This window comes from Oryx dammah, unplaced genomic scaffold (genome assembly GCF_014754425.2).
Source record: "Oryx dammah isolate SB20612 unplaced genomic scaffold, SCBI_Odam_1.1 HiC_scaffold_24, whole genome shotgun sequence".
Classification (NCBI taxonomy): Eukaryota; Metazoa; Chordata; class Mammalia; order Artiodactyla; family Bovidae; genus Oryx; species Oryx dammah.
The window spans coordinates 73,627,343-73,653,688 of record NW_024070208.1 but is presented as its reverse complement, the minus strand read 5'-3'; the positions used below and the strand labels follow the sequence as shown (position 1 = coordinate 73,653,688).

Here is a 26,346-nt window from a genome sequence, read left to right as displayed (position 1 = left end):
TGCTTCATATCTGCTTATGTCCATTAAGTCTCTCTTAATCTAGACTCATCCCTTTAAAAAAGAAAAAAAGACTGCTGAAGGAACAGATGAATAAAATTTGAACTGAAAAATTGAGAATGTACTTATTTACAAGGAAAGCTTTAAATAAAAGGGAATTAAAGATAGATCTGTAAACCAAAATATGAGATGAAATGTACAAAGGTATTTACACATTAGTCCATTAAATTCACTAGGCAGCATTTGATATCCCAGGTGTATGCAAAGGGAGCTTACCAGGTGGCCCTAGTGGTAAAGAATCCATCTGCCAATGGACTGGCAGGCAGAGAAGGAGACATAAGAGACATGAGTTCGATCCCTGGGGTTGGGAAGATCCGCTGAAGGAGGGCATGGCAACCCCACTCCAGTATTCTTGTCTGGAGAATCCCATAGACAGAGGAGCCTGGTGGGCAGGTCCATAGGGTCAAAAAGAGTCGGACATGACTGAAGCAACTTAGCACTCATGCATGTATGCAAAGGAAAGTTTTGGAAAAAGAACTAAGAATATTATTATAATGCAATGCCTGGGGCTTCAGAGGACCTTAGCCTGGAGGAAAAATTTAACCTTTGGGAACCTCAATTTTTAAAAAAGAGCTCAGCAGTAGAGCTTAGGCATGGTACTCATAACATGTCAATTACTTGGTTTTAACCAATTTAAAATCATTTGTTCAATTTGCATTAGCTTTGAAAAATTCAGTTCAAAGGATTTCACTTGGGCATTCTGGCTACTTAATTGGATATTCCTCCTTTAATCTGTAGTTTGTTTCTTCTGTTTTAATTTTTTCCCTTCATTTTAAAGCTGTCTAAAATAACATACAAGTGCTTAAAACTACTGAAAACAAATGTATAGCTTAGTGAATTATTGTATCAACCAAGCCAAGAAATAGGACTCTGTCAGCCAATCAGCCATCTTATCCTAAAACCAACCCCCTCCTTCTAAAAGGCAACACTATTAAGATTTTTACAGTAACCATCTACATTTCTTGATGTTTCACTTCATCAAGTGGTATATCTCTATATACTAGTGCTTTTCTTCCTTATTTTCAAAAATGTCCTTCAAGCGTCTTTTCACCTACAGGTTCTTCTTCTATCCCTCTTTTCTTTATAGTAAATCTGTTGATCTGTGGAATTTCCCTGAGTCTGGATTTTGCACATTGCGTATACTCAAGGGTATCATTCAACATGTTCCTCTGTTCTCTGTATTGAGAGCAATTTGGCAGCTGCATCCAGTTGGTCCCTTTGGTAAGGTTATATACATGGTGTGTTGGGAACAACCCACTTAAGGTGTTATTTTAAATATGACTGTGATACATTTATGCTGCTCATTTTTACGTGGAAACTGTTTCCTAACCTTTTGAGAAGAAGGTATGGGTCACGGTAGCTTTCCTAACCTCCCAGAGCTTCCTCTTCTATTGATTTTGGGCCATGCTTTTTTTTTTTTTTTAATGGTGGCTTGCTTTCTGAGATCCCCTGGCTCTGTTTCCCTCCTCTATTCTTTCTCTCTATTGTCCTGACCTGACTCAATTTCAGTTCCATTCTCCATAGTTTCTCCTAAGTGGTGGCCTGTCCTGGAAGATTAATTACTCCAGCTCACTGGAGCTGGACTGATCCAGCCTCTTCCGAGCTCACAGTTCCCACTGTTCTTCTCAGACTGTCCCCAGTGGTTTCCAGGGGCTCTCTGAGGGTTCCCTTCTTTGGTCCATCGAATGTCCTAGTGCTCCCCTATATCTCCTCCTGTACAGGCCCTGATACGGCACACAAGACCTTGTGTCCGACTGATGCTTTGTTTCGGGTTACTTGTACTTCGGGGTCTTGGGCTGACACTTTGACACCTAGCTTTGCCATAAATGTGGTTCATGGGTATTTTGATTTTGCCAAGTAGCTGTTTCTATGTGGGATCTTGGGTTTGTGAAGATCCCAAAACTATGATTCCACTTTCATCTTCTCAAGACTATCCATTTAGAAAGCTATTTCCCTGTATTTCTTTCTTTACCCAAACTAAGATGAGGGTCTTCATTATTCACATACCGTGGGGTGAGGAGATGACTGCCATTGAGAAGAGAGTTTGTTACTCATGGTCTCCAGGAGGAGGAGACACGTCACAGCGTGCAGGGCCACGTGGGGAAGCACCAGGGTCAGAAGCAGAAAGGGCAAGGACCAAGCACGCGCAGGAGGCATTACCGTGGTTTCCATGGGGAAAGGCAAGCTAAGACAGGGTGAGAAGCTTGAGTCCTCGCAGTGGGCTCTGGGGTGTCGGGCCATCTCTAGGTGTCTAATACCTGGAATAATTATGGGAAACGAATTCTGTCTTCTGAAGCCTAAGAGCCAGACAGAAGAGGGGCCTTGGGCTCTGGATTCATTCACTTGCATGTTGGAGGTGTGCTGGCAGGGGAACCATTTGCCATCTCTAAGAACTGGCCTGCTCCGGGAAGGGCAGTCTTTTCTCGTTCAGCGAGGCCCCAGATGCTGAAGCATCAAGAACACAGAAAATAGGAAAATATTGAAGGAAAAAAAATCAGTGGTTCTTAGGGGCTCAGAGGGAAGAGAGGGCTCAACATACAGAGTAGAGGGGATTTTTAGGGCAGTGAACTCTTCTTTATGGTATTGTACATTTGTCAAAACCTACAGAAGGTACAACATGAAAAATGAACCCTAACGTGAACGTGGAACTGTAATAATAATGTATTATCACACCAATAAAGTAAGATGTTAATAAGAAGGGACATGGTGTACGGAGAGACAGCACGGGGGACCACTCCTGACTTTCTGCTCAATTTTTCTGTAAACATAGAGCTTTTCTAAAAAATGAAGCCTATTAAATAAAACACAAAATGGTAACAAACAAAAACCTCAGATAGCTTTCTTCCAGTCTAAGAAATGGAAGATTATCCATAGCTGTATTTTTCCAGCAAGTTGCCCTTCCCCCGATTCTCTCCTGGAGGAAAGCTCTGCCTCCTCTGGGACCTGCCCTGTCACCTGCCAGTCAGATTGAACCACGGGGCTGCTCTACCACCCCACCTCTGCTGGCTTCCCAAACTTTCATCTGTTCTTAAGCCTGCAATGTTCTTTACCCTTTACTCCTCGCATGTTCTGTAAGGAGCCTCTCCTGGTCTCAGATGCCCGTAGGACCCCAGGAAGAAGCAAGGTCACAAGGCTGCAACTAAGAGATGAAGGATATCTGTCCAACCCTAGAAGAGCTGGACAAGGAGCAGTAAGTGATGCTGTTATCCCAAGTAGCTGTGCTCTCTCTGACCTCAAGCCCTAGAAAGCATGCTTGCTGCTATGGACTGAATTGTGTCCTCAAATACCTGTGTTGAAGCCCTAATCCCCCAAAGTGGCTGTATCTAGAGATGAGGGTCTTTAGAAGGTAATTAAGAACGTGGCTCTATCTAAAGATGGGGGTCTTTAGAAGGTAATTAAGGTTTAATGAGGTCATATAGGTGGGGCCCTGATCTATTAGGATTGTAGCCTTGTGAGAAGAGAAAAAGAGATCTCTCTCTTTGCTGCTTGAGGACACAGTGAAAAGGTGGCCGTCGACAAGCCAGAAACAGAGTCCTCACTAGAATCTGATCATGCTGATACCTTGATCTCAGACTCTAATACTTAGAGAAATGAAATGTCTGTTGTTCAAGCCTCCCAGTCTTTGGTATTCTGTTACGGCAGCCTGAGCTAAGACATCTACCAATGGCAAAACTTTTTTTCCTGGCATAAAGAAGATTATAAAATGAACGAAAGACTCTTCCTGAGCTTTGAAAGTGAAAGTCACTCAGTCGTGTCTGACTCTTTGTGACCCCATGGACTTTACAGTCCATGGAATTCTCCAGGCCAGAATACTGGAGTGGACACCCTTTGCTGGGGATCTTCCTAACCCAGGGATCAAACCCAGGTCTCCCACACTGCAGGTGGATTCTTTACCAGCTGAGCCACAAGGGAAGCTCAAGAATACTGGAGTGGGTAGCCTATCCCTTCTCCAGCGGATCTTCCCGACCCAGGAATTGAACCAGGGTCTCCTGCACTGCAGGCAGATTCTTTACCAACTGAGCCATCAGGTAAGCCCAAGCTTTACCAGTATTTATTTATACAAAACTGGAAATTTTTTATCAGGTCTCTGAGCATCATCACTTTCATGAAAGATGGGTGAGCCAGCCACACCGGTTTCTGAGCTAGAATGTAAGAAGAAAATCCAACAGATATCTGAGTGTTGTGCTATGCCAGAAATTCTGCTGGGCTCATTATTATAAAGCATCTGAAGAATTCCCATGATAACCTTGTAAAATAGTCATTTATTAATCCCAGTTTTCAGATAAAGCACAAAAATCAAAGACATTCAGAATCTACCCAGCTGCTAAATGACAAAGCAAAGGTTTAAACAGATTTACAGGCTGTAACACAGAGCTGTTCACACTCTCCCCAGTAACCACAAGATAAATCTTAGATACACACCCATCTCTGCTGCCTGGTGTGCACAGCTCTTTGCAGCGGGAAGATGCAGCAAAAGCAACAAGTGAAGTAGGGAGAACTCGCAATGCCTGAAACAGGTCTGCCTGTGACTCACGATCACACAGTCCACACTGAATCTGCTCATTGTAAAACGTGGATGATTAAACTCCTACCTTGGAGAAATGCTGTAAAGCAGAGATTGGTAAACCAAGGCCTATGGGCCAAATCCAGCCTATGATTGGCTTTGCTACAGTCTAAGAGCAATCACAGGCTGTTAAGTGGTTGGGGAAAAAAACAGTAGCAATATATTTCATGACATGTGAAAACTCTATGACATTCAGATGTCCATGTCCATACATGAAGTTTTATTGGAACCCAACCGCCATCATCCATGTACATTATCCATGGCTGCTTTGCATGGCAGTGGCAGAGCTGAGTCGTCACCACAGAGATGGTACAGCCTGCAAAGCCTAACGAATTTATTCTCTGGCTCTTTTCGCCAACCCCTAAGGTGAAGAACAAGGAGATCAAATTAGTCCCTCCTAAAGAAAATCAACCCTGAATATTCACTGGAAGGACTGATGCTGAAGCTGAAGCTTCAGTACTTTGGAGCTACCTGATGCAAAGAGCCGACTCACTGGAAAAGACCTTGATGCTGGGAAAGATTAAGGGCAGGAGGAGAAGGGGACGACAGAGTGTGAGATGGCTGGATGGCATCACCAACTCAATGCACCTGAGTTTGAGCAAGCTCTGGGAGATAGTGAAGGACAGGGAAGCCTGGCGTGCTGCAGCTCATGGAGTTGTAGAGAGTCAGACACGATTTGGTGACTGAACAAGGTGAAGAACAAACAAGGTGCATTTAGGTTAACAGCAGAGTGCATGGCACACCGTAGAAGTTCAAGGACAGTGAGCTCTCTGAGTCCACTGGCAACCAACCTCTCTGACCTTTACCAGCCTTCAGACTCTAGGTACCCACTAGTTGGCATGTTACGTAGAGGGTCCTGGTTCCTAAGATCCATAGTGTCCCTGCCATGGAAAGGCAAATCAACGGTGGGGAAAAAAAGCTGATTATAAGATTTCTCTGCTCCTATGGGGCAGTCCCATGGGTCAGCTGTTGGACTCAAGGACAACATGGGCCTGACTTGCATGTAAACCATAGCAATCAACTCTATTAACAGACAAGCCATGGGGCAAGTCTAATTAAGCATAGAGCACAATTGATTACTTACTAATTATCACTGGTTTATTCCCAGTCTTAAGAAACACATTTTAGACAGTGGAATGCATTCATTCTTAAGTGCTTAAGCTTTTTCAAACCCTTACTATGAAGAATGCTCTGATGTGGGCTATTTAATGATAGAAATGATGAGAAAAGGGTGGAAGGCTGAGCTGCAACGCGAATTACCTGGCCTTACCACCTCGGGACAAAGGTTCACAACCTTGCATGCTGGGGACCTTGGGGGAACAATTAGTTTCCAACACATCACATACAGATAAATAAACAAAGTCAGTAGTGACAGACAGCCCAGGTCTGGGCATTTGAGACCAACCACGCTTCCTGTTGAGCTTCCCAGACAGCATTGTGGTAAAGAACCCGCCTGCCAATGCAGGAGACAAAAGAGATGTGGGTTCGATCCCTGGGTCTCGAAGATCCCCTGGAGGAGGGCATGACAACCCACTCCAGTATTCTTGCCTGGAGAATCCCATGGACAGAGGAGCCTGCAGGGACCACAGTTCTTAGGGCTGCACAGAGTCAGACACGACTGAAGCACAAGCTTCCTGTTGGTTTGTCAGTTATGTGAGCAGCCTCCCAAATGAAGCCTGGCAGAGGTAATAATCACGACAGTAGTATTAAAAATAATAATGACAACACACCCATGTTCATTGCAGCATTATTCACACAAGCAAGGGCAAAGCAACCTAAATGTCCATTGACAGATGAGTGGGTAAGCAAAATGTGATGGAGCCTGCAACAGAATAGTATTCAGCCTTAAAAAGGAAGGACATTCTGACACACGCTTCAACATCGATGGACCCTGAGGACATCACGCCAGGTGAAATAAGCCAGACACAGAAGAACAAATGCTGTGTGGTGCCACTTACATGAGGTATCTAAAGTGATCAAACTCGTAGAAACAGAAGGTAGAATGGTGACCACCAGGGGCTGGGGGCGGGGAGGAAAGGAACTAGTTGTTGATCGGGTGCAGAGTTTCAGTTTTATATAATGAAAGTCCTCTCTGGTGCACAACAATGAATATACGTCACACTACTGTACTGCACACTTACTTAAAAATGGCTAAGATGGTACATTTCGTGGTTATCTATTTTTGACCACAGTGAAAAAAATGGTAATGATGATAAGGATAACAATAAAGTTTTACTGAAACAAATCCATGCCCATTCATTTACACTACAAAGGAAGAGCTGAAGAGCTGGAGTGGAAACACTCTGGTGCGTAAAGTCTATTCTAGTATTCACTATCTGGCCATTGAAAAACAAGATTTTGCTGCTCCCTGCTTTAGAATGTGGGCCTTGTTCACTACTGAGTCCACAGGAACTAGAGCACTCTGATGTGTGGTAAGCTCTCAGGTAGTGGCCTGTATTTGTAACAATTAGCTTCTATGTCTTTAAGCCGTCATTAATGGGTTTAGTGAATTTTGCAGTTGAACACACTCAAAAACAATATAATAAGCAAACAGTGAAATCCTAAAAATCAAGCCTGATAAAAGCTGAAACAAGTCATTTCTGAAAAATCAACAGGTTTGTAAACCCTAGTGAAAGCACCCACAGCCAATACAAAAGGCACCAAGCCTGAGGTCAGAAGATGTGGTTAGAATCCTAGCTCTGCTGATAGCTAATTGGTTGACCCAGAAATGGAACAATCCTCTTGCTATCCAGTCTCAGCACCCTCACCACTGCCAATTTACAGTTGAGAAAAGAAACTTCAGGAGGATCAGAATAGGATAAGACTGGAGTCAGGAAAACCACAGGCAGGTTGTTAGAAATAATGAGAGAAGAAATCTTCAGGTGTTTTGAGAAGCATTACTGTAATACAAAAACAAGTCTAAGAAACAATGTTCCACTGAACTTGCTACATGGTATGATAATTATTTGTTTCCTTATCAACTTTCCTAAGCAGGCACATCTAATGACTGGAAACAGTAACTATTGCTGACAAGCTGTCCCTTCAAAGCATGTGTCTTCTTCTGTATGAAGTTTGATGCTGGGCTTGGCATTGGCACAAATAATTGTTAGATGCATAAATGCCTGTGGCATTAGATGTGGCCCCTCTGTGGTCATCTGTCACATCAGAAAGAGGACTGGGAGTCAGGGCAGCTTCAATTTAATGTAAGCACCAGAAAATGGCCAAGAAGGCTTAGAAAGGGAAAGTGAAAGTCGCTCAGTCATGTCTGACTCTTTGCAACCCCATGGACTATACAGTCCATGGAATTCTCCAGGCCAGAATACTGGAATGGGCAGCCTTTCCCTTCTCCAGGGGAATCTTCCCAACCCAGGAATCAAACATTGATCCACAGGTCTCCCACATTGCAGGCAGATTCTTTACCAGCTGAGCCACAAGGGAAGCCCAAGAATACTGGAGTGGGTGGCCTATCCCTTCTCTATCAGATCTTCCTGACCCAGGAGCTGAATCAGGGTCTCCTGCACTGCAGGCAGATTCTTTATCAACTGAGCTACCAGGAAATCCCAGAAGGCTTAGAGATTAGAAGTATGTTGAGAAAACCCAGTTTGTGCCCATCTTTAGATACATGTTAGATCCCCCGGTCTTCCCCTAATCCAATCCAGTGACAGTTCTCTTTCTACACCATAAATCAGATCATGTCACACTCTCTTTAAAACGCATTTACAGCTTCCCAGACATATTAGGTCAGTACAGAGCTGTGCTGTCCCCACACACGTGACCACCAAGCACTTGAAAGACAGCTGGTCTGGCTGTGACTGTCACATATATATCGGATTCAAAGACTGAGCAGGGAAAAAAAAGTAAAATCGCCCATTCATAGGTTTTGATGTTGATTTCATGTTGAAATGATAATGATTTTGGATGTTTTATATCAAATTAAATAGGCTATTAATTTCACTTATTATAAACTTTTAAAACATCAACTGCTGGAAAAATTGAAATAAAGTTTGTGGCTCATATTTTATTGCTACTGGGTAGTAATGGTACAGAAAGCCCTTTGAAATAGACCCGGCTCCCTGCTCACCTTTCAGGGCTTTTATCATTCCCACCTTCAGCAGAGCCCTCCTCCACCTACCTCTAACCTTCAGCTTCATCTGCAGGTTCCTGAATAGCCTACTTGCTACCTGGGCTTTGGGCATCTGGTGCCCCCACCTCCTCCCTGGAACACCCTATCAGGTCAACTCCTACTGGCCTCAAGAGGACTCCGTTTTGCAGTATCTGGGAGGGATTTCCTGAACACAAGTGTCGTTTGCTGTGCCCAGTGCCCCACACCCTCTGCTTCCAGTGGACTGTGTGCCACACGTCTTGAACTGGCCACTGACTCATTTTGATGGTTGTTATTGCTGTTGTTTAGTCACTCAGTCGTGTCCAACACTTTATGACCCCATGGACTGTGGCCCACCAGGCTCCTCTGTCCACGGGATTCTCCAGGCAAGAATACTGGAGTGGGTTGCCATTTCCTCCTCCAAAGACTCAGTTTGATGCCCCACCTGGATCCTACATTCTCTCCATCTCACTCCTGGTGGGTCTGCAGTGACCAGCAAAAGTTCTAGGCACTCAGTGTGGACTGAATGAAAAGGTAAATAGAGATACAGTCAATAAATTTACACCCTAAAAGGGTGCCTCTTAAGAGACAGACGAGGATTCAACCTTGAGAAAGTGCCATCAGCCAAAATAGAAAGAGTCACAATAAGTTATATTCTAAACTTTGGGATCAAGTCAATGAAACCTTTTCAAAGACCTACGTGACATATTTAGCAAACTTCAAATGCTCGATCAACAACAACACTCTAAAGCAGGCAACTATACTCCAATAAAAATTAAAAAAAAAAAAAAGGCTTGAACTCATAGATGATACAATTCTGTGCCTTTGGATCCGAACTGAGATAAATGCTTGACCACGAATGTGAACACGAACGCATCAGTATGTTCACTGGGGCATCATTCATAATAGTAAACAGTTTAGTACAATCTATGTATCCCACCCTTTACAGCAAAGATCGTTAAGTGATGGTATATCCATTCAGTGAAATAGTATGAAGCCGTGAAAAGGAAGGAAGTAGACTCTATGTGCTGAAAAGGAAAGGCCTCAGGATATAGGAACAGTGTGTTGCTTCTTCACATTATCATATTTCAAAAAATGTGTTTGTGTGCACATATACACAGACTTTTATAGAAAGGAAACCCAAGACACCGGTGCTGGTGGCTCCTGGAGGGAGAGGGAGGCAGCCTGCACTGCGCACTCTCTGTGGACCTGCTCATCATGTGCACACATTACTTTCAAAGACAGATCATCAAGGGCTTCCCTGGGTACTTCTTCTGGTGTACACTTCCGTCAGGCCCAGAAAGGTCCCGATTATTCCCCTCTCTTAAGTCAAACAGATGGTGAAACAGCAACATCTCATGGACATCACCTACCGTGATCTTCTTGTGGTCGGGAAACTCGAGGCCAAAGTAGTCTCCTTCCACGAGGTTGAGGTGGTTGCACACGGCATCCAGCAGCACTTTCCCGGGGGCTCTTTGCTGGGAACAAAAAGAGCAGGCGTTACGGCCTCAGAGACAGGCAGCTACAGAAACAAACCATGGCCCCCGCTGCAGGAGGCCTCTCACAGGGTCTGTAACAGCTCCGCACCCCCAGCCCCGCCTGTGCACACTGCTGGTTCCCACCCCATGCTGCTCTCATGCTTCCAGGCTGACCTCTGCCAGCTTTTCCTCACCCCAATGTAAGGGCACTACGCCCCTTACAAAACGGACAAATACCATATGAAATCACTTGTGTGTGGAATGCAAAATACTCCACAAATGAACTTGTCTACAAAACAGAAACAGACTCACAGACAGAGAACAGACTCGTGGGTGCCGAGCGGGAGGGGGCGGATTGGGAGTCTGGGATTAGCAGATGCGAACTACGGTACAGAGGATGGAACAACAGCAAGGTCCTACTGCAGAGCACAGGGCACTCTATTCAATATCCTGTGATAAACCACCATGAAAAAGAATTGTATATATATATGTTTATATATGTATATATATATATATGTATAACAACCCCTTTGCTGTACAGCAGGGGTTCAGGGTAGGGGAAAGCACAACATTGTAAAATCAACTTCAACAGAATACATTTGTAAAAATACACTTTATTTTTTAGAGAAGTTTCCAGAAAGTTGAGCAGGATAGTGCATACCCAGAGTACGTGTGTACCAGGTACCCACCACACCCGGGGTCTCCTCTTACTGACATATTGGAATAGTATAGTATATTTGCTACAACTGTGGAGCCAACATTAATACATTATCACCATGAGAAGACTATAGCGTACATTAGGATTCACTGTGTCTATAGCCTATGGGTTTTGACAAAGGCATAACATCATAAAGCCCCCATCACAGGATCACGCGGGCGAGCTTCATCAGCCTTAAACATCCACTGTACTCTCCTCTTTCACCTCTCCTCCTTCCCCTACCCTGAACCCCTGGCAACCACTGATCTTTTTATAGTCTACAGTTCTGCCCCTTCCACCATGGCACATAGCTAGAATCATATAGTATGGAGATTTTCCAGATTGGTGTTTTTCACTTAGTGTCATGGATTTAAAATTCCCCACATTCTTGTCATGGCATGTTCGTCATCTCTTTTTATTGCCGAATAATATGCCACTGCCTGAGGGGACTACCGTTTGCTCAACCATTCATCTACTGAAGAATATCTCAGTTGCCCAAGTTTTAGCAACTATTAAAGATGCTACAAATATTATTTGTGTGCAGTTTTGTGTGGATGGAAGCCTTTAGGATCCCATGCCCACTTTGTGACAGCTGAAAGCGTGTCCCTGGGTCCTCTCCCTCCCCAAAAAATGTGGCAGAATCCATGGCTTTCTTCTCTAGACTTTGTACAGGCTCATCTAGACTTCATGAGCATAAAAGCCATAGGTTATGTTTTTTCTATTTATTTAAATTAAAAAAATTTTTTCTACAATGTTGTGTTGGTTTCTGCCATACGACAAAGTCAGAAAGAGAAGAACAAATAGAGTGTTTTAAGGCTATGCGTTCTTAACCGCCTTACCCAGAATGCCCAGTGAAAGAAGACAGGAACACAATCACTCATTCCATCATGTTCTATTAATATGTAGTTAAGCATCCACAAGTCTGTCTCTCTAAAGAAACTCTGGGCTACGTGGTCACCTTTCTGTTCCTCCTGGCAGAGTCCCTGGCACTCCCTCAACATCTGCTGAAATCCGTATTACACATACATATTCTATACCTTGAGTCTATAGTGAAAGGGAAATGATTTGCAAGAATCCATTTTCTACCCTCAACAGCTTAGCATCATATGCCTCGGTTTCTTTTCACTCTCTGGTCAATTCTTAAAGGAAAGAAAGTGAAAGTCACTCAGTCATGTCTGGACTAGACAGTCCATGGAATTCTCCAGGCCAGAATACTGGTGTGGGTAGCCTTTCTCTTCTCCAGGGGACCTTCCCAACCCAGGGATCGAACCCAGGTCTTCCGCATTGTGTGCGGATTCTTCACCAGTTGAGCCACTAAGGAAGCTCCCCAAATATGGAACGCTTCACAAATTTGCGTCATCTGCTAATAATCTGCTAATCTTCTCTGTATCGTTCCAATTTTAGTATATGTGCTGCTGAAGCGAACACCAATTCTTAAAGACTCACTTGCAAAAGAGGTGCAATTCCACCACACAGATCAAACCCAGCAAGAAAAAATGTTTCAAAGACCTTGTCATCTCCAGTTACTAGTTTTATACTTTCACCTTCCTTCTGCGAAGAGCAGAGCAATTTAGGAGCCACTTAGTAACCCAAGAGACTAAAGGCAGGAAGAGTCAGACCCTGACAAGCGCAACGACGGGCACGTCCATCAGGCTGCCCAACAGCGTGACCTGAGGAGCCAGCGATAAAGAATCTCTCTTTTAAACAGACACCACTTTATGCTCCTATATTCCTCGCTGGAATTCAGAAGATGCTCTCAGCTATCTAAAGGCACGTGACAGTCTCCACGCATAATCTCAAATTCACAAGGCTCTAGACATTGAATGCCTGGTCCAAAGGTAACTGGGAGAATCGTCTCAATTACCCCGCTGGCACAACTAACACGTGATGGTGTGTAAACCCCATTCGTGTCAATCAAACAGATCCCCGCCACCCTATCCAGCATACACGTGCGTGCCCAACTCTGCGACCGTAAGAACTGGTCGCACTACCCATGGGATTTCCCAGTCAAGAATACCAGAGTGGATTGCCATTTCCTCCTCCAGGGGATCTTCCTGACGCAGGGATCAAACCCTTGTCTCCTGGACTGGCAGGCAGATTCTTTACCACTGAGCCACCTGGGAAGTTCCCCACCCAACACATACACACACACACCCCTGCATTTATCCATTGTTAACAGCTGCATGGATTACTGGTCACCAATCTTTTTTCCCACCTCCTTGGCAGAGCAATATCATATTGAGAGCACTTGGGAATTCACTAGGCAGGCCCATGGGGTCCTTGGGTTCAAATTCTCACACCTGCCTCCACAGAGTTACATGAAGAACTTAGACACAGCTCCTTGTTCAGGGGCCTCCTCTCCATCCAGTAGAAATCTGCAGACACCAGCTAATAAAACCATGATAGGAATGTGTTGGGTGCTGAGAAGTTGTAGAGAAATTCCTGTATCATTAAGTTTATTTTTTAAGAGAAGACCACATTCTAGTTTCACAATTCTTCTTTCTCACCATTCCTGACATTTCCTACTTGTCTTAAAACGCAGCACCGATTATCTGACCAGCTGGCAAGCACTCACTGTCTTCCAAAGAATTCCTGGAACTAAGTGAATCTGATAACTTCATTTGGATTTACAGGGGCTGGGAAATGAGACTTTACAATTCAACGCTGAAAGTCTACACAAGTTTAAAAAAATCAGAAATCAGCATACCATGGACACCTTTATAGAACGATGATCAACTAAGCATTTGGTGGAACATACCAAGGAGAGAGAGTATTACCAGTGAATTAGGTCCTTGGCGGAGTTGACAGGGATTTTTGTGACCATACCGAGCACACGCTGGTAATAATAAGAGGCTGGAAATAGATGTTTGGAGTCAATCTAGTTAACACATGATATAAGTCTTGTCTCAAGTCTTAAAAATTTCCTTAAAATTTATTACTCTGTACAAATCTTTGACACAAAATGACTTTTCAATGGGACCCCAGTTTTTATATAGGGAGACGTTAATTTCAAGTTTGGGCTTCCCTAGTAACTCAGACAGTAAAGAATCTGCCCACAAATGCAGGAGACACAAGAGACGTGGGTTCGATCCCTGGGAAGATCTCCTGGAGAAGGGAATAGCTACCCACTCCAGTTTTCTAGCCTGGAGAATTCCACGGACAGAGGAGCCTGGTGGGCTACAGTCCATGGGGTCGCAAACAGTCAGACATGACTAACACTTTCATACTTTTCACTTGACTGATATTATAGCTCTTAAAATTGGCCTGTAAAATAGAGACCTTTAATGCATTATATGAATTCTCCCGTCAACACTGGCTATCTTCAGGGATATAAGGCAAGCCAGTATGTAGCATTACTAGAAAGTATTTCTAAGGGTTGGAATGCAGTCAGTACATGATAACTGCATGGGAAAATAGACATGGCATTAATGTCTCAAAGCACACCAGGCAGCTATGCCTAAAATGTTTCTAGACATCACAACAGCAAAGTTCTGTTAGGGACCCTATTCTCTTCTAAGAGTTAATGTAGAAATGTCTGGGTTTCATTAATGCACCCAGAGCTGAATTCAGTTTCAGAGGTGGCACCTCAGAGAAGGGAAGCCAGAGAAGTTTCATCCACGTTCTTTAAGAAAAGTCATCCCCTCCTTCCTTCCAATAGTGGATTCACTCCATTAATCATCAGCATCCTTCCTTTATGCTTGTCTCCAAGGTCTGAACTTCACATTATAAGTAATTCTGCTCAAAAATCACACCACGGAATCTAAAATGGATGGTTGTACAACCCTGTGAATGTACTTAACAGTCTGAATTGTACACTTAGGAATGGCTAAAATGGTAAATCTTTTGCTGTGTTCATTTTACCAAAATTTAACAATGCAGAAAAAGACCAGGGGGAAAAAAAAAAGTAAACAGAGGATGGTATTCATATCTACAAATGATCAAAGAGGGTTACTCACAACAGAGCCTGTTTAAAAACTATCTTTAAGAACAACAAAATAAAGAATCCACTTCCTTTACATTAGATCTTAGAATAACACTGAGGGCGGTAGGGCCCAGCTCAAGGTGAGTGGCTGCGAAGAGCCTTATCACATGGGTGAGATGAGCGATTATCCATGCGTCCGACGAAAGGGCTGTTAGTATTTGACAGCACAAAGGGCTCTTTTACCTGTCTGGCAAAAAAACAAAGGGCATGATATGAACATTGTTGGAAGTAACCACAAACTGTGAACTTGGGGCAGGCTTTGCACTAGACGGATGATGGGATTGAACACCTACAAGTCCACCAGCCCTCTGCGGCTAAAACAAACCTGTGAGTGAGTCAATACAGTCTGGACGTGGGGAAAAGTGGCAAAAGCACAGATTAAGCTGTCAGAACACAAAGAAAAGATGCTCAGAACATTCATCTGTAAAGGCACTTTCTCAAAGAGTGGCTTCCTTTAAGAAACACAGACTTACATTTACGGCTGCACAAATGATCATATATGAGGAAGGAAGACCACGTCACACAGGCATCGTTTGAAAACCTATACATGTTAATAGTGGTTTAACATGAAAGGGACCTTACAATAAATGTTTTGCTAATTGTTCCGAAGTGTTTCTATTGGGGCTGAGAGGCCAGACCTCTGAGACTCCCAGAGCCTCTAAGAAACTCAGTAAGAGTCTGGCCGACCCCACACATGGCCAGTCTGGATTGAAATAGTCCAGAAGCGTACTCCTTACAGAGAAGAAACCAAATAGTCATTATATGTTATATTTGAGAGAACAAACTGGATATTAGTGAAACCACATAATCAAATTTTGATCACTTTTTCTTATTGGCTACTTTCAATTATGCTCTAAGAGGCATGTGAATTTTATCTGATGCACAAATAAGGTGGCTGATTGCTTACTGGCGTCCCCACTGCTTTCTCCATTTTGAACAGGCTTTTCATGGAATCCTATAAAATTAAATTTTAGGAGGAGGTTTATATTCTTGGGGAGTGTCTGGCAACGAAGTGCGGAATAATAAATAATACGAATTCACACAGAGCTTCAAGCTATTAAAAATGGTGAATCAAAGTCGCTTTGGTTTTTTGTGCCTTTAAAATATGTCTGTGCCTTCAGGTTATTTCTGTCACATCAGGTTTTATGAGGAAGTATTTTCTTTCTCCTCTAAAAGAATAAAGACAATTCTTTCTGGGTTGGGAGTGTCTTATACACCCTCCTCACCTCCTCCGCAGGGCTGAACAAAGGAGTCACCTCACTTGATAGAAGCTAACGTCTGCCTTGCTGAAATAATCTCATAGATGGAAATGGATGGAGATAACATTTGACCAAGTTCACAAAATGTGCGTCTGCTGAGGTTTCAGAGAGCGGTTTCTGGGAAGTGTTTTGTTTTTCTCTCATTTGGGATTAACGTAACCATGACAACCAGGGCATGCTCTTCTCCCGCAAGAGGAAAAGGCTCTCTCAAAGCCCTCGGCCCCTTTTTGCTACCATTACTACCCATTAGAACATTGTTCAGATTTCCATAGCCCACTAACCCTCCATGCAGGCACTGTGAACACCGCAAATTCTCCTCTTGCCTCTTTGGCAGGTTTTGAACGGCTGGGTGGAGGTATTAATAGCTACGGTGGCTTAAGAAGCCTGGGGTACATTGGTCAAGTGAGTAGCCACATACAGGCCACTGTGCTAGGGGCCGAGGGAATGGAGATCAATTCAACACGTCTCTGAGTCAAGGGTCAGACACTAAAGCGACAAAGCGACTAAATTAGAATGTATGATAAGTGCCAAGTTACAGACACACACACACACACACGCAAAGTGCACGCATACTCTGATGTCATTTCTTAGAAGGATGCAATCAGGGCTACACCCTTATGATCTCATTTGGCCCTACCGACACCTCCTTATTCCAAATACAGCCCCACTGGGAGTCGGGGTGGTCATGAACAAATTACGGAAAGTGGGGACACCATTCAGCCCATGGTACGTGGGGCCATGAAGAGACTGGAGATGCTGTCGACCTCTTAGGATCAATGGGAGAAAGAAATAAAAATGACTGCAAAGTATGTAGCAAAGAGCCTGGCACGGAACATGAGTTCTCTGGTACCGTAGCTTCCACTGTGATGGGGAAATGCTAGCTGATAGAGTAAAGGGCAGGGGGACGGGTTGACAGTGAGGAGGATGTCCTATTTCCCAGCCCCACGGGCATGTCTCTGCATGGTCGCGGGATGGAAAGCCCATCTCTGTGCTGCTGGGCGTGTGCCCGTCTCCCCAAGGGCAGAGTCCAGAGTCGGGTACGCTTCCTCTGCCCTAGAATTCCACTGGAAGTGACCAGGGTGGAGCCTCTCCCATCTGTGGGCCCAGCAATCAGCTGAGGACCCTGGTAAGCTACAGGAACTGATTCGGGAGGGCTGGGGTGAGCCCTGAGAGTATACATTTCTAAGAAGCTCTCAGGGATGCTGCAAAGCCTCTGCTTTGAGAGTAAGGTGCCAGTCATATTGCTACATGGACATGGGGCTGTCCTGGTGGCTCAGATGCTAAATAACCCGCCTAATGCAGGAGACCCGGGTTCAATCCCTGGGTTGGGAAGATTCCTTGGAGAAGGGAATGGCTACTCACTCCAGTATTCTTGTCTGGAGAAGCCCATGGACAGACAGCCCACGGGGTTGAAAAGAGTCAGACACGACTGAGTGACTAACACTCACTCACTCACTCACTCACCAGGCAGGGCTGGCCCTCTTGGAGGGCTCTGGCTCCAATTTACATTTGGGGATAACTTCAAGCTTGAGACTCAACCATAGCAAAAAATACCAAATCTACTGTTATGTGCTGAAATGCGTCTCAAAAAATAAATAATAAATAAAGTGAACTGATGGTAAAAAAAAATAAATAAATAAAGGCAATATGTGGTTCCAGTTTGATCCTGGATAGAATCTTGAGATAAGGAGGAAAGACTGCTTTAAACAAAACAAAACAACTTTAGGACAATTAACAAATTTTGCAAATGGAATGTAAATTGTAAAATAGTATATACAGGTAAACTTTAATAGTATATACAGGAATTTGATAACCATACTGTGTTCATGTAAGAAAATGTGCTTGTCCTTAGGAAACAGATCTGTAGTATTTAGGAATAAAGTGAAAAGTGATATCTAACTTACTGCTCAAATGGTTAAGACAAAAATAATGCTGATCTGAGTGTGTGTGTAAAGAGAGAGTGAGAGGGAAAGAGAGATTTGTTTGTTCACAAAAAATCAACAATTCGTTATTCTGGACCAAGAGTATCTGAGACATCTTTGTACTACTGCAATTCTGTAATTTTGAAGATAATAGAAATAAAAGTTAGAAATACTTTTATTTTTTTAAAAAAAGATATGACGTCCTAACTCGTGGTCCCTGTGAATGGAAGCAGGGTCTCTGCAGAGGTGACTGAGTGAAGTTGAGGTCATTAGGGTGGGCCCTAGCCCAACATGATAAACGTCCTTATGAGATGGTGTGAAGACAGAGACACAGACACACGTCATGGCCGAGGCAGAGACAAGCGATGCGGTGGTGAGCCAAGGCCCCCACCAGAGGCTCAGAGGGTATACGGTCCCGCAGATACCTTGATTCTGAACTTCTAGCCTCCAGCACTGCGAGAGAAGAAATTTCTGATGTTTCAAGCCACCAGTTTGTGGTTCTTTGTTACAGCGGTACTATCCAACTCATACAGCCACCTTCCATGGGGCTGTTCCTGACCTTTCAGGCACGTGGGGGCACAGATCACACAGTTACATGATGAACCACACTGTCCCTTGTAAATGAAGAGATTATAGTGAAATAATAACAGGATAAGTGTGAAATAACAGGATAAGTGGACTGAGGATAACATAAACATTCTGGCCTTGAACATTCCTCCAACTCAAAAAATCAAATAAACTCATTAAGTAGTAGACTAATGATAGGCGGAGATTGATTTTTTTCCTGCTAATTATTAAAAGGTGTTCCTCTTTTTCCTGTTGCTGTGCTGTCGGTTGCTCAGTCCTGTCCAACTCTTTGCGACATCATGGACTGTAGCCCGCCAGGCTCCTCTGTCCACGGGACTCTCCAGGCAAGAATGCTAGAGTGGGTTGCCATGCCCTCCTCCAGGGGACCTTTCCGACCCAGGGATCAAACCCAGGTCTCTGGCATTGCAGGCAGATTCTTTACCATCTGAGCCCCTAGAGAAGCCCAAGAATGCTGGAGTGGGCAGCCTATCCCTTCTCCAGGGCATCTTCCCAACCCAGGAATCAAACCAGGGTCTCCTGCATTGCAGGTGGATTCTTTACCAGCTGAGCTATCAGGGAAGCCCCGGTGCTGGTCTAGATATGAGCTGCGTTCTATGATCAAAATTCTTTTTATATCCTATTCTCTTCTGGACCCTTCTGCCCATGAGTGGGGAGACGCAGAGTCCAGGCTGGGAGGTCACCCAGCTCACACACGCTCTCCCCATCCCAGCCCTCCATCCAGGGCTCCCCCTTCCTGGCCCCCCAGCATGTAGCCAGGAGCTGCCACTGAATGAAGCAGAGGGCCAAGAATACAACCCAAGAAATCCCCTGGGAACTCACTGATCTATCCATAAATACATTTTTCTTAGAAATTTTACAAGGCTATTGCCAGACTGTGCCTAATAGAAATGACTGGGAAGATGATACTTGGATTTCCCTGGTGGTCCGGTGATTAAGAATCCACCTTCCAATGCAGGGGCATGGGTTGGATTCCTGGTTCAGGAAGATTCCATGCGCCACGGGGCAACTAAGTCCACGAACCACAACGACGGAAGCCTGCAGCCTGCACACCCTAGAGCCTGTGCCCGCAACAAGGGAGGCCACCAAGAAGAGAAAGGGGAGCACCACAACGAGAGAGCAGCCCCCGCCCTCCACAAGTAGATAAAGACCGTGGGAAGCAACGAAGACCCAGCGCAGCCAAAAACGTGTGTGTTCAGACTGTCTGACTCTCTGTGGCCCTGTGGACTGTAGCTGCCAGGCTCCTCTGTCCATGGGATTCTCCAGGCAAGAGTTCTGGAGTGGGTGGCCTACTCCTCCTCCAGGGGATCTTCCCGACCCAGGGATCGAACCCGGGTCTCCCGCATGTCCTGCATTGTCAGGCAGGTTCTTTACCACTAGCGCCGCCACCTGGGAAGCCCAGCCAAAAGGCAATAAATAAAAGAAGATGTGGCTAAAGGTGGCAGACTGAGTCCTTGCAGCTTATCTCCACAATACCCAGAAACCCTGCTTAAAAAAAAAAAAGTAAAGAAATGAAACAAGGAATAAATTCATAGAACAGATAAAATGAGAAGACAGACAGCAGGTGACAGATTTTCCCCACTTCTAGAAGATGACAGAGGAGCAAACTGCAGCCTAATTACAGAGGAGAAGAGACGCGGCAGTAAGGGAGCAGCCTAATTCCGCAGAACTCCCCAAAAGGTCAGGAGTGGGAGAAGCCAGGTACTTCCGCTGCTGCAGGGTAGAGTTAAAAACTTTTAAAAACACTGTAATTTGTATCCTCATATAGCTCAGAGTTTATAAGGAACATTACCCCAGGAGGTTATAAAAAGGAGTATTTGGTTAACGAGAAAGAGCTCTTAGAAGGAAAAAAAAAAAAAAGCAGAGTAGAAATTAAAATGTCATGGGGAGAGTTTAAAGATAGACACAGTTGAAAATTCTCCTGGAAACCAGACCAGGTGACAAATGAATGAATGGGAGTGAGGGGAGGAGGTAAAGCATTTAGAGGGTCAGTAACTGAAGCAACCCTGGGACCTCTGCAACAGAGAGACCCCAGGGGAAGGGAGACGATGCAAGAATAACATAAGGAAGTTTCCAAGACTGAAAAAGGGTCAGAGGGTATCTCGCAGAATGAATGAGTGTAATCTATTTCAAGGCAAATCACTGGAAAACTTGGGAACACTAGGAAAGACAAAGGATTCTAAAAGTAATGAGCGTGTGTGCGTGCTAAGTCGCTTCAGTCGTGTCCAACTCCTTGTGACCCCATGGACCGTAACCTGCCAAGGTCCTCCGTCCGTGGGATTCTTCAGGCAAGAATACAGGAGTGGGGTGCCATTCCCTCCTCCAGGGGATCTTCCCAACCCAGAGATCATACCCAGGTCTCCTGCACTGAAGGCAGATTCTTTACCAGCTGAGTTTTGTTTCTTTTTTAACCACTAGTGCCACCTGCTGCTGCTGCTGCTAAGTCACTTTAGTTGTGTCTGACTCTGTGCGACCCCATGGACTGCAGCCTACCAGGCTCCTCCGTCCACGGGATTGTCCAGGCAAGAGTACTGGAGTGGATTGCCATTGCTTTCTCCTGTAACTGCATAGTGATACACTAATTCAAACTTACTGCTATGGGGGAAAAACACCATTTAATGAAAAGTGAAAGTGAAGTTGCTCAGTCGTGTCCAACTCTTTGTGACCCGTGGACTGTAGCCCACCAAGGTCCTCCGTCCATGGGATTCTCCAGGCAAGAATACTGGAGTGGGTTGCCATTTTCCTTCTCCACCTGGGAAGCCCAAAACTAATGAGAAAAACAAAGCCTACTGAACTGGAAGGGCTCAGGACTTCTGGGTGGTAGGCTAGAAGCCAGAACAGAGTCCCAACCATATCCTCTTATGGGATATCACTAATAATGTCTGTGTGCAGGAGTCAATGAAGATGCCCCTGCCCCAGGGTGGGTGTGTGTGTGTGGATGGGTGCCTCTGCACCCCACGACACACCTAAGTTGTACCCCAGGGACACTCCAGGCTAGAGGGCATGGAGTTGGCACCATGGGCATGCTCACTGTGGAGCTGAGATTCCAATGCAGCTTCAGAGAATCTGCTCCCAAGGCTGTATTTCCCTCTTTTCTCCTCTAAGACTTCCAAGCCCAGTTTTGAGGGCACAAACTGTCCTGGAGAAAACGTGCTGATAAAACCAAGGGAAGAGACTGCATTTGCCAGTGTTGTAACTTGGGGCACCCAGGCCAGTCAGTATGGCACACGGGCTGATACATAGTTAGTGTGACCGTAGTATGACACAGCCCCTGCGGGCAGGCTGAGTGTCACATAAACCAGCAGTGACCTGCTGCAAAGGCAGGACTCCTCAGTTAACCAAGAAATCGGACAGTTGACATGTGGGGGATATTTCCCATGCTGTGTCTCCAGCCCCTCGGGGGCCTTAAAGAAGAACTGTAATAAAATTATGAAGAACACAAACTCAGGGGCCATGTGCATTCTTGCAAATCCCATATCTCCACTTCAGGCACGGTGACCTGGGATGTGTTAAGTCTTTGGACCTCAGCTTCCACTTCTGTAGAATAGGCGCATGACTAGAACACTTCCTAGGATGTGGGGAAGATGAAACAACTCAGTATATAGCAAACCAGACGACAGTACAGTACCCAGAACAAAGCAAGCTCTCCCAGGTATTAGCTATGATGGTGGGGGAGGGGGAGGAAGAGGCTATGGAAGAAGGCGAGATGGGGGGGGAGGGGAGAGGGGGAGAGGATGGGGGAGCGGAAGGTGGGGGAAGGGGAGGGAGGGAAGGAGAGGACAGAGGAGGAGGGGAGGAGGGAAATGACTCAAAGCCCAACAGCAGAGCCAGTGGCAGCCTTGACTGCGAATAGTGTGATCTGTGATCTCCGCTGGTGTGAGATGCCAAGCAGAGCAAGAACAGGAACCACAACGGTAAAACCAGAGTCTGTGGAGCCAAGACAAGGCTTTCATTCTGGGAGAATGGAGCCAAATGTGGAGGCCGGCCCATCTCCTGGGCGCACAAACGCCTAATTCTTCCTTGGCACCGCTGCTCCAAGGGTGGGCATGGCGTCTGGCGGGCCCACACTGAGCTCCTGTTCCCTCTGCACTGAGCCCCCGCGTTTAGAGTGCTCATTAAACACTCTTCAGGTTGGGTTTCAGAGTCCCGGCTCTGGGCTGCAATGAGAAAGGGTCCTTTCAGCAATTTTGCTGCAATTCAGCTACGTTAAAACTGCCCACTTTCCTTCACCCCAAGACATCGTGTGTGTGTGTGTGTCTGTGTGTGTGTGTGTCATCGTGTGTGTGTGTGTACGTGTCCACATAAGGTGAAGGATTTCTACTGCTTTCATGCAAACCTGTTATATGTGAACAAAAAAAGAAAAATATTGATGGAGAAATTGGCTACTCATAGTGCAGGGTTTGTCTGCCCCTGATGTTGAACAATTCACTGTCTTTCAATCACTTTTCAGAGTAGATGAAAATGAAAAAGTTTGAGATTTACTGACACTTTGTTTCTTTAAATACCCACTAGACCCTCGACAAAGGATCCCACAGGTTATGAAGGAGGCAAGTGTAAACCAGTGGGTTTTAAGGAAAAAGCACTGGACCCTTTCCAACAGCAGAAATATGCTCACCTATTTCTCATGTCTCTGCAGTTTGGTGCTTGTCTCCCTGGACTCGATGGTCTAATTAAACCTCAAAAGTGCATTCAGCCCCTTGTGCCTAAACTCTCTGAAAATACACCTAATATCATACCTTAGCCTCCAAAATTTCGCTTTCACTTTTCACGAATTGGAGAAGGAAATGGCAACCCACTCCAGTGTTCTTGCCAGGGACAGGGGAGCCTCGTGGGCTGCCATCTCTGGGGTCGCACAGAGTCGGACCCTGCTGAAGCAACTTAGCAGCAGCAGCGGCAGCAGCCTCCAAAATTAGTACCCCAAAGGAAGAAGAAAAGCAGATATTTGATTGAATTTAGCTTAACATTTTAACAGAAAGGTAAAGACTTTGTAAACCCAAGTCACCAAATGACCCCTGTGGTTCTTGGTTCTCGTTTGTTTCTTCATGTGCAGACAGCTCTTCAATTGTGTTTCTGCAACACAGCAAAACCAATCTCTTGGAGAACCTCTAAGAATGTAAAGTGAAAGAAAAATCATTTTGTAGGTTTACAGACACTTTCAGCAGAAAACATTTTTAATGTTTTCCAGTTAGTGGGAAGAACTAACCCCACTTAGTTCTAGAAAATGAAAACTAACCATTTTCTCAATCTTGAAGAGGGATTTTAAAATCATCTCTTCCGCAGAGACTTTCCAATTTTAAACATATGTAAATCAAAGGGCAAAAACATTGCTTTCTGCACCCTCTAAGAATCCTCGGCTCTGGGAAATTCCTGGGTGGTCCAGTGGTTAGGGCTCAATGCTTTCATTCCCCACTAGCTGCTACTACTATTTCCCCATCTTTTTGATCTTCTTCTTAGGCTTGAGAGTCTGTTAACTGTGGAAGTGACAGGGGTAGGGTGGGCCCTAGCCCCAGGTTTATGTATTTTGCAAGGAGGTCAGAGTTTCAGGCGAAGAGCTAGGACTTCTCCTTTGAAAAACTGGAAAGCTCAGATGAATGGGAAGCACAGAGGTGCTAGACTTATGGAAAAGAAACAAGGCAAGTCAAACAAGGCAAGTCGGTAACAAAAATACAAGATACATATCTGAGAGGCCGAAAGTAGAACGGAGGTCCCCAGGGGCAGGGAGTCAGTGGGGACCTTGATTAACGGGTACAGAGCTCACTCTGGGCAAAAGGAGGGAGATCTGAGGCTAGATGGTGGCGAAGGGTGCACTGCCACTGAACTGGATGCTTAAAAATGCTATAAAAGATGACAAATCTTATATGTTCATTTTTGGTGCATTTCATAAGAATAAATGGGGAAATTTTATTTTTTTTTAGCTCTGACAATCTATGGAAGGAACTGCTAAGTTTAGGGATGAGGGGTAAGAAAAAGGCAAGGACCATAGAAAGCATTTGCACCACAAAGGCAGAGGGGAATCTAACATTTGCGACATTTCCAATGGATGAAAACTATCACTATTATGTATTAAAACACAGGCTGTGGTGTCAGTCAGGTTACAACTACGATGCCTGGCTGCATGGCCCAGGCTGGACACTGATCTCCCCTTTTGAGCACCGGAGGAACAATGTCCTGGCAAGAGGTGGCTGGGGGAACTAAAGGAAGGAAACACACATCAAGTGCCAAGCACCAGGGCCAGTGTTCAGCAGAGACTCAGTAAATCATAGTCAACCATTAACCTTCATTTTTAGTGGAAACCTTTCCCAAGTTATTTCCAACTTTTGGGAGCTATTGCAAACTCCCTCTAAGAGCATGTTTATGCCTCACGACACATTCACCATTACAAAACAAAATTCTTATTTGCCCTTATATTCCAGTTATCTGATTTTTTCAATATATATATTGTTGCCTGGGTCTTCGTTGCTGCGGGTGAGCTTTCTCTAGTCGTGGCAAGCCAGGGACTACTCTCTAGTTGCAATGCACTGTCGGCTTCTCATTGTAGTGGCTTCTCGTTGCAAAGCAAAGGCTCCAGGGGATTGGCTTAGTTGCCCCACAGCATGTGGGATCTTCCCAGACCAAGGATTGAACACGTGTCCCTTGCACTGTCCGGTGGATTCTTTATCATTGGACCACCAGGGAAACCCTCCAGCTATCTTCTGATGAGGGGTTGGAGAATCCATATCCACTGATATTAGAAGATTGATGTATAAACTAGGAAAATACTAAAAAGCAAAAAAAACACAAAAAACAAAAAAACAAAAACCCCAAAACTGTATGCGTTCACTGTTGTTAACAATCCTTTCCTGCCAGCAAGCTGCCAGAGTAAGACAAAATATGAGCACACAGGCCCTAGACTTCAGCAAAAGAAACTTACAAATACATATACAAAATTACAGAAAGCACATCTCAAAATACTAACGTCTATTAGAAGGACTGAAAGTCTGAATAAGATGCATTTTTCTCTTTACGTATCAGACAACAAGCTCCTTGAGTGTACCACAGTGCTGACACACAAGATTTTCACACACAGATTCTTTAAGTTCTTACAAACTTCAATAGAAAGGAATGCTGATCACCATCCTAGATGTAATTAAGGAACTAATTCCAGTATAGCAATGATTCCAAAGGGACCCTGAAGATCAGGTTCACCTGGAGACATCAAATCGTTCGCATTCTCTATTCCCAGGCCTCCCCAGAGACTCACACAAAAATGAAGAGTTTGGAGATGGAACCTGCCCTCTCCCGTACCGCAGGATTCTAAAGAGCACACACCTCACACGCATTTGTGGCACTCACAAATCTGGAAACCGTTCAGCTCACCCTCTTATGGCATTCCTCTCAAATTCACCAGTTTGAATGCCTTGCTGAGATTTTTTTTCATGACAGTTCCTTCCATTTCCCTGCTGCTTCTGACTGCTGTCACTTCTGGTTACCATCTGACTCATTAAATACATAAATAATTCCTAAATAGCTTCTCAAGTCCATTCTATTAGAAACAATTAATCGACTAAATTAGATGTTGTCACTCCTCTGTTCAAAACTCACAGTAAAAGCCAGAGTCCTTACAATGCAAAACAAAGTCCCAGGGGGCAGTTCCACCCCGCGCCACCACGCCGTCCCAGCACCGGGGCAGTTCCACCCCGCGCCACCACGCCGCCCCAGCA

General features: G+C 44.8%; 1 protein-coding gene and 1 pseudogene across 1 annotated transcript in view; both read right to left on the bottom strand.

Moving 5' to 3' along the window:
* The window catches only part of FARP1 (FERM, ARH/RhoGEF and pleckstrin domain protein 1), a 304,106-nt gene that overhangs the window by 93,724 nt on the left and 184,036 nt on the right, over positions 1–26,346 (bottom strand). Inside the window, exon 3 of the mRNA XM_040267369.1 lies at positions 10,097–10,201. Within this exon, the coding sequence (XP_040123303.1) occupies positions 10,097–10,201 (105 nt within the window). The remainder of the gene's footprint in view (positions 1–10,096; positions 10,202–26,346) is intronic.
* On the bottom strand, positions 12,226–12,326 carry LOC120883422 (annotated as a pseudogene).